This window comes from Macrotis lagotis, chromosome X, assembly GCF_037893015.1.
Source record: "Macrotis lagotis isolate mMagLag1 chromosome X, bilby.v1.9.chrom.fasta, whole genome shotgun sequence".
In the NCBI taxonomy this organism is placed as follows: Eukaryota; Metazoa; Chordata; class Mammalia; order Peramelemorphia; family Peramelidae; genus Macrotis; species Macrotis lagotis.
The window spans coordinates 527,354,531-527,368,551 of NC_133666.1; the positions used below are offsets into that span (position 1 = coordinate 527,354,531).

Below are 14,021 nucleotides of genomic sequence, written 5' to 3' on the forward strand. Positions count from 1 at the left end.
CACTATATCTTCCGTATCCATCCATTTCTTTCTGCTTACACAGATACCATCTTAATTTAGGCTTTTCATGGTGAAAAGCCTGAACCATGCCTGGACCTTTGGAATGATGTCTTGATAGAATTCCTCAGCAAGATCTATCAGGCACTACCTTCTAAGGCCCTGCCCTATCAACCTTATATTTAGCTAACTTGTGTTTGTTCTGTTTATGATTATTATATACTTCTATTTTTATGTATTGTCACCCCTGAGGGAATGTAAGCTCCTTGAAGGAAGAAGTTATTTCTTTTCCTTTTTTGTCTTTATATCTGCAGTATCTAGCACTACATATCAATCGTTTACCAAGTCTTACTATTTCTTTCTCCACTATATCTTCCGTATCCATCCATTTCTTTCTGCTTACACAGGTACCATCTTAATTTAGGCTTTTCGTGGTGAAAAGCCTGAACCATGCCTGGACCTTTGGAATGATGTCTTGATAGAATTCCTCAACAAGATCTATCAGGCACTACCTTCTAAGGCCCTGCCCTATCAACCTTATATTTAGCTAACTTGTGTTTGTTCTGTTTATGATTATTATATACTTCTATTTTTATGTATTGTCACCCCTGAGGGAATGTAAGCTCCTTGAAGGAAGAAGTTATTTCTTTTCTTTTTTTGTCTTTATATCTGCAGTATCTAGCACAGTGCTTGGCATGCTGTAGAAGTGTAATAAGTGTTTACTGATTGATCTTATTTGATCAGAGTATTTTTGCAAGGTACTGAAATAGATAAAAAGACTAAATGGAACCCACCAACTTGTAAACATCAACAAAATAAACAAAATATCTACGCAAATAACTAAAGGAAGTGCCAGCTAAGTAATGTGGATTCTTGAGGGGTGAAGAGGGCAAGTGAGAAAGTAGAACTGGGGTCTTGGATATTCTTTCTATAAGTGGGGATAGCTTCAGCAAAGTGAGTATTTGGGGAAGGTGGGAACAGACTTTAGCCAAGTTTGGCTGGAGTATGGAGCCCCTAGATATGTGTTAAGACTAGCGATAGAAACCAGTGCCAGAGTAGTAAATAACTATAATAATCCTCTATTTGATAAATCCAAAGACTCCACTTCTAGTATAAGAATTCACTATTTGACAAAAACCAATGGGAAACTAGAAAACAGTATGACAGAAAATAAGCACAGATCAATATCTCACCCTATACTAATATTAGGTTGAAATAGGTACATGATTTAGACATAAAGGGTTGATACTGTAAGACAATTAGGAGAACAAGGAATCATTTACCTATCTGATCTATGGAGAGGAGAAGAATTTATGATGAAACAAGAGATGTAGAACATTATGAAGTGCAAAATGGATAATTTTGATTATATTTTGAAAAGGTTTTGCACATACAAAAGCAATCATAATCAAGATTAGAAGGAAAGCAGAAAGCTGGGAAGCAATTTTTATAGCTAGTGTTTCTGATAAAGGCCTCATTTACAAAATACATAGAGAACTGAGTCAAATTTATAAGACTACCAATCATTCCCTAATTGATAAATGATCAAAGGATATGAATAGACAGTTTTCAGATAAAGCTATCTTTTTTTTAAGGATTTTTGCAAGGCAAATGGGGTTAAGTGGCTTGCCCAAGGCCACACAGCTAGGTAATTATTAAGTGTCTGAGTCCTTATTTGAACTCAGGTACTCCTGACTCCAGGGCCAGCCCTCTATCCACCTAGCTGCCCCAAAGTTATCTATTAATTAGAGAAACGCAAATTAAAACAACTCTTAAGATACTATCTCATACCTATCAGATTCGCTAATATGATTAGAAAAAGGAAATGATAAATGTTGGTAAGGATGTGGGGAAAATGGGACACTGTGCTGCTGTGAACTGATCCAGCCATTCTGGAGAACAATTTGAAACCATGCCCAAAGGGCAATAAAACTGTGCATAGCCTTTGATTCAGTAATACCACTACTAGGTCTGTGTCCCAAAGAGATCACAAAAAAGGAAAAAAGATAGACCCATATTGTACAGGAATATTCAAAACAACTCTCTCTGTGGTGGCAAAGAATTAGAAATTGAGATGCCTACAGTTGGGGAATAGTTAAACAAATTATGATATATAAATGTGATGGAGTACAAAATGTTCTGTAAGAAATAGGCAGATCGGAGTGGCTAGGTGGCACAGTGGATAAAGCACCAGCCCTGGAGTCAGGAGTACCTGGGTTCAAATCCGGGCTCAGACACTTAATAATTTCCTAGCTGTGTGGCCTTGGGCAAGCCATTTAACCCCATTTGCCTTGCAAAATCCTAAAAAAAAAAAAAATAGGCAGATTTCAGAAAAACTTAGACTTAAATGAACCAATGATGAATGGAGTGAGCAGAACCAGGAGAATATTATACACAACAATAGCAACACAGAGATGATCAACTATGATAGACTTAACTCCTCTTAGCAATACAGTGATCAAAGACAATGCTAAAAGATCTGCAATGGATAGTGTTATCCACATCCAGAGAAAGAACTATGGAATCTGAATCCAGATCAAAGCATACTATTTTCACTTTTTAAAATTTATTTTGTATTTTTACTCTCCTGTAATTTTTCCTTTTTTCTGATTTTTCTTTCATAGCATGATTCAAATGGAAATGTGTGAAACATGATTATACATGTATAACCATAGGTTGTACATATATAATATATAATTAGATTGCTTGCTATCCCTTGGTTGGGGGGAGGAAAAAGCAGAAGGGAGATCTTTACATATAATTGGAAAAATAAATAAATAAATACAAAAATTTAAAGAAAAAGAAAACAGTGCCAGGCTGTAGAGAATTTTGAGTGCCAAAAGAGCAAACTATCTTGAAGACACAGGATTGCTTATATACAAGCCTCTTAGCTTGAAGTTCAAGGTGTCAACCCTGATAGCATATGACCAAAGAGCCACTAGCTCTGCAACTGCTGTTCTCAAAATAATCCAGACAGCTCACACACGTTATCAAAACCACAGTTAACTCTAATGATAAAATCAGATAAAGCCAAAGTGTAACAATGGTTATAAGGGAAAAGATTTGCTTTATTCTGTTGAAGGAGAGAGAAACTAGACACATGTGCCAGGGCCTCCTTTAGTAGGAAACCCGCTTTAGTATGGGCAGATCTCAATATCTATGTTAGTGGCTTGGCAGTTAGCTGTAGCCCTGATAATGATGGGTAGCAGCATCAATGAGACAAGTTTGATTCATAGCAGGACTTCATGACTGGAACATGAATACTGATGCATGTCCGAGGTCAGAGACCACCTGTTGCTGGTGTGAAAAAATTCTGGGATTTTGCTGCGGCCGAGTTCATCCAGAGGGTGAGCACAGAGGATTGTTGTTATGCCACGCTCAGGGCACAGCTCTGGAAAATAGTGTGTTTACTAATAGAAAAAGAGAGGGGTGGTCTTGGCATAGGGATCCTGACAACAACCTTCCAAATCTGACTCCAACCCCCCCCTTCCAGCTTATTCCACATTATTCCCTTTCATATACTTGATGTTCAGATCAAAGTGGACTAGGTATTCCCCAAATTTGTCATCCCAACTCCTGCCTCCTTGCATTTGCACAAGAGATGCCAAAGAGGTCAAAGTGAGGAAGAAGTGCTAAGGCATTAACATATGCAGTGCTTTGAAAACCTCACAGTGATTTAGGAATGTTAGCTATCACTATTGTTGCTGTTATTCCCAGTTATAAGAAATAGTGTAGATTAAGAGGAGATGGACGTCTTAGGTAAGGAGCATCTAGGAAGGCCAGTTTAGCTGGTCCATAGAATGCATAAAAGGGGGTTTATGTGTTATGATGTCAGCAAGGGAGAGCGGAGCTAGGTTGTGAAGACTAGACAAATCAGTTCATATTAGAGGTGGTAGAGGGAATAACTGGAGTATATTTGTCAGTAGTAAGACAGCATCAGACCTATGCTTAAGGAACCCCACTCTGGCAGTGGAGGGTAGGTTTGAAAGAGAAAGGGGACCTGAGACACAGGATGCCAGAAGTGATGAGGTAAGTGGCAGAGGGTGGTGGTGTGTATTAAGGAGCCAGAGTAAGATAGGAAGTCAGTGGATATGGTAGGATTTGGGAGCATAAGGAGTCAAAGGTGATTGCTAAAGTTACAAACTTGGGTGTGACTAGAGGGATAATGGTACTAGCAATAAGAAGGGTGGTTTGGGGAGAAAAGATGAGTTTTGTTTCTGACATGGTGACTTTAAGATACCTATGACAACGACTTGAAAAGTTTATAGATAGCTATTGATACAGGACAAGTAGAGGAGGAGAGACTAAAATTGGATACATTTGAGAGTCTTTTGCATAGAGATGATAATTAATACCCCAGGAGCTGATGAAGTCAAACCATATGTATAGCATGCTGTTGTTGTTGTTTGTTTTTTTGTTTGTTTGTTTGTCCTTCATTCTCGAAGAAGACTGTGACTTCAGGGAGGTGATGCCATGCCAAGCAAGTGAATTGGATATAAGTAAGGGGGTGCTGCACAAAGTCGCCAATCTTATTTTTTTCCTCTGGAGCCATTTGGTTCCAGTGGTCAGATATGGATCAGAATGACTGGAGATGGCCCTGGATACAGTAGATCTTTTTAAAGCTAGGTCTTTCCCAGGCCACAGTTTGACTGAGACAACACCCATGAAATGAGGCAGAGGCCAGAGACAAGATCCATGAAATGAAGCAGAGGCCAGGAATGACTACTTCCAAAAAAAAGAAAAGAGGGTGAGACCCTCAGTGATTAAGGCAGGTTGGAAAGAAAAGAAACAAGAAGTCTGATTTGCATAGTCCGAAAAAAATTAATCTGGGAGGGGAAGATCACCAGAATTTCTAGCCAAAACAAAAACAATTGCTATTTCAATTCACTTTGACCCAACAGGGCCCAAACCAGGACCAAATGGGCTTAGCCTGAGACATTGTCAAATGATCAGTCAAGGGGAGCCAGAGTGATTTGGGGCCTGTAGGATAAAAGAAAAGAGGGGACAGGTTTAAGTTTTCTGTTAAACTCAGAGAATGAGAGAACATGGATGATGATCTAGCAAAATAGATTAAGAAGAGGTGTAAAACAGTATATAATTAACCTTTAGACTGTGTGGCACAGAGTAAACATATTATAGAATTCCAGAGACAGAAGACTTCAAGAAGTAAAATAGGCAGGAAAGACTTCATAAAGGAGAAAGAAACTGAAATAAACCTTCAGGAACGGATAACATTTGAATATATGAAGAGCTTATCCTAGGATAGTCTATTCTAAGAAAGTCCTGGAGACAAGAATGATCATGACAAGTTCTATTAATAGAACACTGAGGAAACTTTTATAAAGGGAAAAAGATGTGTATGGGGTGGGGGGGGCCTAGAGAGATGTTGGCCATCTAGGAGGGCTTAAAAGCCAGGCCAGGGAGATATATGGTGCCATGGTAGAAAATAAGAAGCCATTGTCAGTTTTTGAGTAGAGGATAATATCATTTATTAAGTGGTCTTTGACTCTGAGCAAATCACTTAACCGTGCTGCCTCAGTTTTCTCATCTGTAAAATGAACTAGAGAAAAATTAATAGCAAATCACTCCAAGTCTCTTTGCCAAGAAAATCCCAAATGGGATCATGGACATGACTGGAACAATAAATGACAAATATATGTAATGGAAAAGAGAAATGAGTCAATGCTAGCTCTTAAGTTTTCAAACTTAGGTGAATGGAAAACAAAGACAGGGAATTTTGGAGAGATGTCATTTTTAGGGGGAAATGGCAAGTTGGTTTTGAATTTGAGGTATCTAAATGGAAGTTGCCAGAATTGGTATTTTGTGGAGCCTTAGATGGCTCTGATAAAATTCTGTAAAATTCTTTGTTGAAATGGTAGAGCCTCTACTGTGTGATATCTGATCTGGTCTTTTGGCTTGCCTTCAGCTTCCAATGCCCCCAAGTCTTAAAGGAGCCATTTGAATAAATGCTCTGCCTCTAGTCTTGTTTATTGAAGATTGCATCCAAACAAATTTTACCACACATGTGATTATTATGCTATTTAAAGAGAGAAACAGATTCTTTTAGAAATTACATATTTTGTCTAAATGACAAAAAAAGGTACCATTCACCTCTTTCTATTATACTTGGTATCTGCTAATGCTAGTTGGCATTAAAATATTATATCATGTTACTTTAAGGGCCTTCCATCATTCAACACTTAAAAAAGATGATTATTGAAAATATTGCTCATTACCTACAGAGGCTGAATATTTTGAAGAGGATACTCCTAAGGAGCAACTAGAAACCCCATCAGAAGCAGATACCATTTACATCCGAACTCTTTCTGAAGACTTAATCTACTCAGATTCTCATTTGTGTTTGGAAAGCAGTTCTATAACTTCAGAATTAAATCAGGTGTGCATCGCTCATGAATTTTGGTGGATGCAAATACATACTGTTCTTTACAGCTGTTTTCCATATGAAATCCTCCTCAAATAAAAAAAGAAAAGAAAGGCAGTGCAGGGAAAGATCTTCCAGGTTACACTGGTATTCATAGAACTTTTGGGGAGAGAGATAAACTTTGAGAATCATACCACTTTTGCAGTTAAGGAAACTGAGTATCAGATTAAATGATTGCCTGTGTTCACACAGATAGTGGCAGAAAGAAGGTAATAGTTGACACTAGTGTAGGATTTTAAGGCTTACACATTTTTTCATAAACATTATCTCACTTGCTCCTCCCAATAATCTTATGAAATAGGTACTACAGATAGTATAATTTGCATTTTACAGATGAGGAAACTAAGAAGCAGCCATTACATAGATTTCCTTTTTTTTTTAAAGGCTTTTGCAAGGCAAATGGGGTTAAGTGCCTTGCCCAAGGCCACACAGCTAGGTAATTATTAAGTGTCTGAGGCCAGATTTGAACTCAGGGACTCCTGACTGCAGGGCCCATGCTCTATCCACTGGATCACTAGCTGCCCCTGATTACATAGATTTCTAAACATTTTTTTTAGGTATTTTTGCAAGGCAGTGGGGTTAAGTGGCTTGCCCAAGGCCACACAGCTAGGTAATTATTAAGTGTCTGAGACCAGATTTGAACCCAGGTACTCCTGACTCCAGGGCCAATGCTTTATCCACTGCGCCACCTAGCCGCCCCTATAGATTTCTAAATGTTAAAAGTCAAGATTCTCACCCAATTATATGCTGACTCCAAGCCCAGCATTGTATCTCACTTCAGTATCATCATCAATGTATACATTGATGAGTTTACCATTCAGAATACAGCACCTTAAGAGTTGAAAGAGACAAAATCTCAACAAATAATAAAGTATCCAATCTAAACCATAATTAATATAGAAATTAGTCCATTCTAATGCTTAAGAATTCTATTCTAATGCTAGAAGTGTATATGATTCCATTTTTATCCTTCAGAAAATTCCTATTTTCTAGTTTGATTTTTCTTATACAGTGAAATTGATTTTAATGTCCAGAGAGCTTCATGAATGCTATTCAGAACATCTTGTCAAGAAGTGTCAAGAATATCCAATGTACTAGACTTGAATTTATAAAAACCCTTTCCAGGTTACAGGAGGTCTCCTGAACATAATTCAGTCATTTTCCTACTAGGTAAGCCTTGAAAAACGCACCTCAACTAAAGTCCTCTCCAGTGTATGGAGGGGACTCCGAGTTCTTGAAGATTATTAACAACAGTTGATATTTATGTAACCCTATAAGATTATAAAGCACTTTGTCTATATTAGCTCATTTGAGCTCTGCCAGCAGAATGCAAGCTCTGACAGACCCTACCAATCTAGAAAAGCTTCTAGGCCCCATTAATGTGCTTTATGTAAGTCTTATTGCCTGATGACCAGCCAAGCTAAGATTGGAGAAGCCCATCACAAGATTGACTGTGGAGTGATTGATTGCCTATTCATAGGCAACTCTCAAAAATGACCTATAAAGTTGTGGAAATGTTGTAGTCTGCCTCTGAGGAAGACCTACACCAACAAAATCAGGAATCCTTTATTTAAGTGTGATGAGCTTAGTGACCAAAAGAACAAAAATATAAATTTTAATCAAAGGAAGAAAACCTTGAATTGGATTTCCAAGTAAGTGTAAAACAGGCCTCTGTGAGTCAGTATTAAACATATATTCTAGCAATATTTTGTAAAGACATGGTAAGATATTGATTTGATCTTATTAGGAAGAAGACATGAGGCCTAAATTAAAGATCTTAAAAAGAAGTATGAGTTTATAATACTAAGCAACTGCTGCTACCTAGAACTATGTTATTCGGGGTAGCTAGGTGGCGCAGTAGATAGAGTACTGGGTCTGAAGTCAGGAAGACTCAACTTTTGAATTCAAATCTGGCCTCCTCTAATTACTAGCTGTGTGATCCTAGGCAAGTCTCTTTACCCTGTTTGCCTCAATTTTCTCATCTGTAAAATGAGCTGGAGAATGAAATGACAAACTTCTCTAGTATCTTTGCCACAAAAACTCTAAAAGAGTCTGACATGACTGAAAAATGACTAAACAACAGCTAACTAAAACTAGATAAACAGGGCCTTAATAAATTAAATGAACAAAGTTCTGACATATATAACTAGCATATAAATTTTAATAAATGAAATTTTTTAAAGTATATTAGGGTACCCCAAAATAGTTTTCTCTCTCTTACTTTATACATTTCTCTGTTAATCTTACTTATGCCATTAACTTGTTTTCTTCAAAGAGAGTATATTAAAAAAAAACAGTCCAGTTTATGGATTAATGCAGTGGAATCAGGTTTTACTTTGTTTCTTTCTCTCATTTATATAGCACTTTACTTTTTAATAGCATTTTACTCATAGTAACCCTGTGAAGTAGGTACTACCATTGTTATTCTTAGCCTCATTGATACAATCTTGTCCAAAGTCACATCCTATTAAATGGTAAAAGGCGGAATTTGAACTTAGGTCTTCTAGCTCCAAATTCGGTGGAGGTTTTCCCAAAATTATGATGTAATCTCTCACCTATTAAATTGTTGAGACTAGAGAAAAGGACACTCAAATATGCTGTGGTGTATAAAGGCATCTTTGTTGTTCCTTGTCCATTGCTATATCTCTGTCTTTATGAGCACATGGTTTTTGACCTACAAAACTAAATTAATAGTATATCAGGTATATGGCATTGCATTTTCCTGTTTAATGTCACAACAACATAAAATTTACTTTGTTAAAAGGTGTCATCTTATGGCTATGGCCAGACTAATCCACTCTCTTCTAAGGATAACCCATTCTAATCTCCTATAGACTGAAAACAGAAAAACTGTAGGTATTTTCAAGGGGTGATGGTGATGACAGTGTTGGTTTGGTTTTTTTTTTTTTTGGAAGGTACTTTATTAGTTCCTTTTTTTGTGCTTATAGGATGAAATAAGCAAGGTACACAGGGAAAAAGAGCCCACATACAGAGTTTACAAAGATGATTGCGCCACACTAGACAACTTAAAACATGGTAGGTATAACTTCAGTAATGATATTAAAAAAAAAAACAGAAAAACTGACATCCCTTACCCTGAGACAGCTCACAAATATGGTATTTTAAGTATTTTCTAAAAACATTAATAGATTTAGTGAAACATTTCCTCTACCTATTTTTTATGTAAGAAAGTGAAATTATTCCATTTTTATTTTTCTTCACTATTTTATCACCATTCAGATGGTAGTTATATATCTTGATATATGCTAGCCATAATAATTATAATCTTTATATTTGTTTAGGTGCTTACAGATTGCAATGAATTTTCATATGGTCTAATCCACAAATTTTAATTTCTTACAGTTGGGATTTGACTTGAGAATCAGGGTTTTGACTTGAGAATCAAGACTTACATATGGGTCTTCCAGTAACAGATGACTGAACCAACATGAAAAGGGGACATTCTGGAGACTTGGGGGGGGTGTATGGGGGAGTTATATACTCCCCTTATTTAGAGAGCCTTTGATAGCTATGGAAAAAAAGCTTGGGAGATGGACTGGATAAAGCAACTTCAGGGATGAATATTGAACTAACCTCTGGTTATGCTGGAAGTCTTTAATATGCAAAGCTTATGTTTATAGAAATGGGTTTAGCTAAATTGGAAGTAGGGTAAGATTAGAAAGAAAACAGTCAAAGGGGCCTCATAAAATCTCAGAATTGGATAGGACCTCTGAAGTCATCTAATGCCCTTAGGAACAGAAATTCTTTCATATAGAAGGATTGTATAAATCATGTCAAGTTGTTATCAGACCTTTCCTGGAAGAACTCTTAATAAGGAAGAATTTACCACCTTCTGGTAGTGATCCATTATAATATAGATAGCACTGATTGTTGGAATTCTTTATATCAAATCTGGACCTCTCTAATTTCTTTTCCTTACTCCATGCTCTTTCCTCTGGGTCCTAGACAAGTGTCTAAGGTTACCTGTTAAATAGTGAAGGACACTCCTGTATACCCTGAATCTTTTTTTTTCTTTTTTGTTCTTAGTTCCTTCAGCCCCATTAGTCTTGCTCCTGTCAGTAACACATACAGAGGGTCTCCTATGAGGCAGGCATGCTAAGCACTGGGGATACTAAGAATGGTGATGGACAACACCCAAAAAAGAAGCAGAAAATGTAGGATCTGGGAGGGAGTCCCATTTTTGCTGATACTCTCTCTGGTCCGAAGGAAGGAGGGTTCCTAAGGGCAGAGAAGGCAGGAAGTTCAAGGATGATGTTGTCTTACAGGATGCTTAGATTCTAAAGCATTTGACAGGACCAGGAGAGCAGCAGCAGGGATCCAAGACGAGGTCTGCATTATACCTGTAGCGCTCCAAGAGCTGCCTGAGCCAGAGTCAAATGTAATTTGGAAATATTTAACAAAATAAATACAACTTGATAATGTAAGTCAGCATGTGTCTGCAGGGATCCTTGCCTCAGATGTCATGACTCTGGTATCACAGTCTGCTGCTCTCTCTTCTCTGACTATTTCCTCAGATCTCTCCACCTTTATTTGAGACAGTGGTCCACCCAGGATCTGACCAGGACACAGAATACAGTGGCAGCTTCCTGGTTATAGATGTGGTGTTCATATTAGCTTTTTTGGCCAGTCAAACATTAAGCACTTAGTTACTATGTTTATATCAAATCACTAGTGTCTCATATTAAGTTTTCAGTTCATTTAAAATCTCCAGATCTTTTTCAAATATTGTCCTTTTGTCATCTACCTTTCTCACCTTGTACTTGGTTGAATCTAAATGTAGAGCTTCATATTTTTCTCTATTAAAATGCTCTTATTAAATTTAACCCACTATTCTTTTCTGTTCTGATCCTTTTGTATTATGATTTGGGGGGCCCTAACTTTTAAATTCAAAGAAGTTGTTTCAAATTTGCTAATTATTTGTACAACTTAAATTTTAAAAACATTTATCTATGTCTTTCAATCACATCAAAGACTCAGGTTACTGGATTAGGAACCTGTTTCTAAATTGACTTTTGGTTCTATTCACTTAACTATTTAATAATTAAACCTCACTGTGGCTCTGTCTTGCCACATTTCTCCATGTTGCCCACTAGAATTGTGTGAAAGATTTTATCAAATGCATTGCTGAAATCCAGACTTATTTCATTCCCCTGTTCTACCCATCTAACAATCCATCACAAAAGGTAATATGGTTAAGTCTAATATATCACCATTTTTTATGAAGTTATACCAGCTTTTTAAAAGACTGATTGCTGTTTTCCTTTCAAAATCATCTTATTAATAACATATTCTAGAATTATATCAGGAATTGAGAGAGAGCCCACCAATGTAGATTACAAATTTTTCATTTTTGGAAGGCAGAACATTTGCCCTTTTCCAGTCATGTCCTCTCTTCCATTTTTCATGATCTTTTAAATTAATATTCTCAGCAGTCATATCTACCACTTCTTTCAATAACTTCCCACTTCCTCTTGGGATATAGAATTTGACACCATTTAGACACTACCTATCCTTTATTTTAATCCTTTAAAATCTGTTGTCCCCAAATCTGTGATGTCAGACCATGTCAGAGCCTCATCTTTTTTGTCACAAACATGCGCTGCCCTTCCCCCACCCCCCATCCCCATCCAAAATTTCCAACTTTTCTACTAAAGCAAGCATTCCATAGTTGGGTCCCAAACTATTAGTTCTTATCATTTGTTCTTCCTTCACTTTTTGAAGAATTAAATTATCATCATCATCATCATCATTATTATTATTATTAATGGAATTCAAAAATGTATAAATTGTTCTACCACTGACAGTTTGTGATCTGTTTCAGAACTCACCAATTTTGGGATGACTAGGTGATGCAGTGGATAGAGCACTGGCCCTGGAGTCAGGAGTGGCTGAGTTCAAATTCGGCCTCAGAAACTTAATAATTACCTAGTTGTGTGGCCTTGGGCAAGTCACTTTAACTCTATTTGCCTTGCAAAAACCTAAAAAAAAAAACTCACCGATTTTCTTGTGCTTTTGTGTGAAACATAATATACTCCTATTTATTTATTTATTTATTTATTTATTTTACTGTTTCCATTGATCTTTACCTAAGTATTATGCTTTCCTATTATCTGAGTCCTGGATTTCTTCATTTGAGTATATCTTCATAATTTTCAATGTTGTTCTTCCCCTACTTTATCATTCTGGTTTTTTAATGGGGTATGGGGAGAGATAGGCAGCACAGTGGACCTTGAAGTAAGGAGGTCAGGAGTTCGAATTTGACCTCAGACACTTGACACTTACTAGCTATGTGACCCTGGTCAAGTCTCTTAATCCTATTTGTCTCCATTTGCTCATCTGTAAAGTGAACTTGGAAAAGGAAATAGCAAACCATTCCAGATTTTTGCCAAGTGAGTCTGACACAATTGAACAACTACATAACAGATTTCACAATAATAGTTCATTCACCTTGTTGACTTTACCTTTCCCTCTTGAGCCTGTCCCCTTCTCTTCTCTAGTTCAAGACCTCATCACCATTGCTCTAGATGGAGTCCCTGCCTCCATTCTCTTCTCTAGACCATCTTCCACCCGGCTGCCAAATTGATGTCCCTAAAGCACAGGTCCAGTCACATCACTGGCTACTTGGGGAATTCCAGTTGTTCCCAGTTTCCCCTGGGATAAAACACAAGTGCCTCTTTAGCATTTAAAGTTCTTTATAATTTGCCTCTAATTCTCTCAGCATCACTCTCCTTCCACACCCCATATTCCCCCAAAGCTGTGTCCCTGGCCATTTTCTCCTCATCCTACCTCCTGTTTCTTTGCCTTTGTGTAAACAACCTCCTGTACCTAGCCAGCTCTCCCTTAGTGTGGTGCAAATCAAAGCAAATCTTCATCCCAGGGTTGTTCATGTCCAGCACCTCACCTCCTGCCCAAAACTTTGTGTTTACCTTGATTAATATTTCGTACACATTTATCTATGTTCACCCTTGCTTCCTTGAGGGTGAGGACTATTTTGTTTTAGCTTTTTATCCTCAAGTCAGCACATAGTAAATGCTTAATAAATACTTGAATTACATCCCACTAAGTCTCAACTATACTTATGAAGTCAAATTTCATTCCAATTGTATATTTCTAAATGCTTATGTGAATAAACTAGAGAAAGAGGAGATCATTGAATTGAGCATGGAACTTAAAAAAAAGCAAATTAAAAGTCTCCAATCAAATACCAAATTAGAAATTCTGAAAATCTAAGGAGAAATTAATGAAACTGAAAGTTAAAAAAAACTACTGAAATAACAACTAACACTAGTTGGTTTTATGAAAAAAACAATAAAATAGATTTTAAAAAAGCGTTTGGTTAATTTGATTTAAAAAAAAGAAAAACCAAATTACCAATTTCAAAAATGAAAAGGTTAAAACACCAATGAGGAAGAAATTAAAATTATAACTGGGAGCTATTTTGCCCAATTATATACCAACCAATCCATCAATATAAGTAAAAGGATGAATACTGCAAAAATATAACTTGCCCAGATTAACAGAAGAAATAAAATATTTAACCCTTTTTCAGGAAAAGAAATTG

General features: G+C 36.9%; 2 protein-coding genes across 12 annotated transcripts in view; one reads left to right on the plus strand and one right to left on the minus strand.

The window, feature by feature from the left end:
• The window catches only part of RIOK1 (RIO kinase 1), a 159,297-nt gene that overhangs the window by 58,865 nt on the left and 86,411 nt on the right, over positions 1–14,021 (minus strand). The window lies entirely within an intron of this gene.
• CAGE1 (cancer antigen 1) overlaps positions 1–14,021 on the plus strand; it is an 81,202-nt gene that overhangs the window by 3,833 nt on the left and 63,348 nt on the right. For 7 of the 11 annotated variants that reach the window (XM_074208234.1, XM_074208233.1, XM_074208236.1 and 4 more), the window contains 3 exons: positions 3,234–3,344; positions 6,240–6,394; positions 9,388–9,475. The exons of 1 other annotated variant lie outside the window; for it this stretch is intronic. In XM_074208234.1, coding sequence (XP_074064335.1) covers positions 3,254–3,344; positions 6,240–6,394; positions 9,388–9,475 — 334 coding nt within the window. In that variant the 5' untranslated portion in view covers positions 3,234–3,253. The remainder of the gene's footprint in view (positions 1–3,233; positions 3,345–6,239; positions 6,395–9,387; positions 9,476–14,021) is intronic. 3 more of the 11 variants (XM_074208241.1, XM_074208242.1, XM_074208239.1) reach the window with 2 other exon arrangements.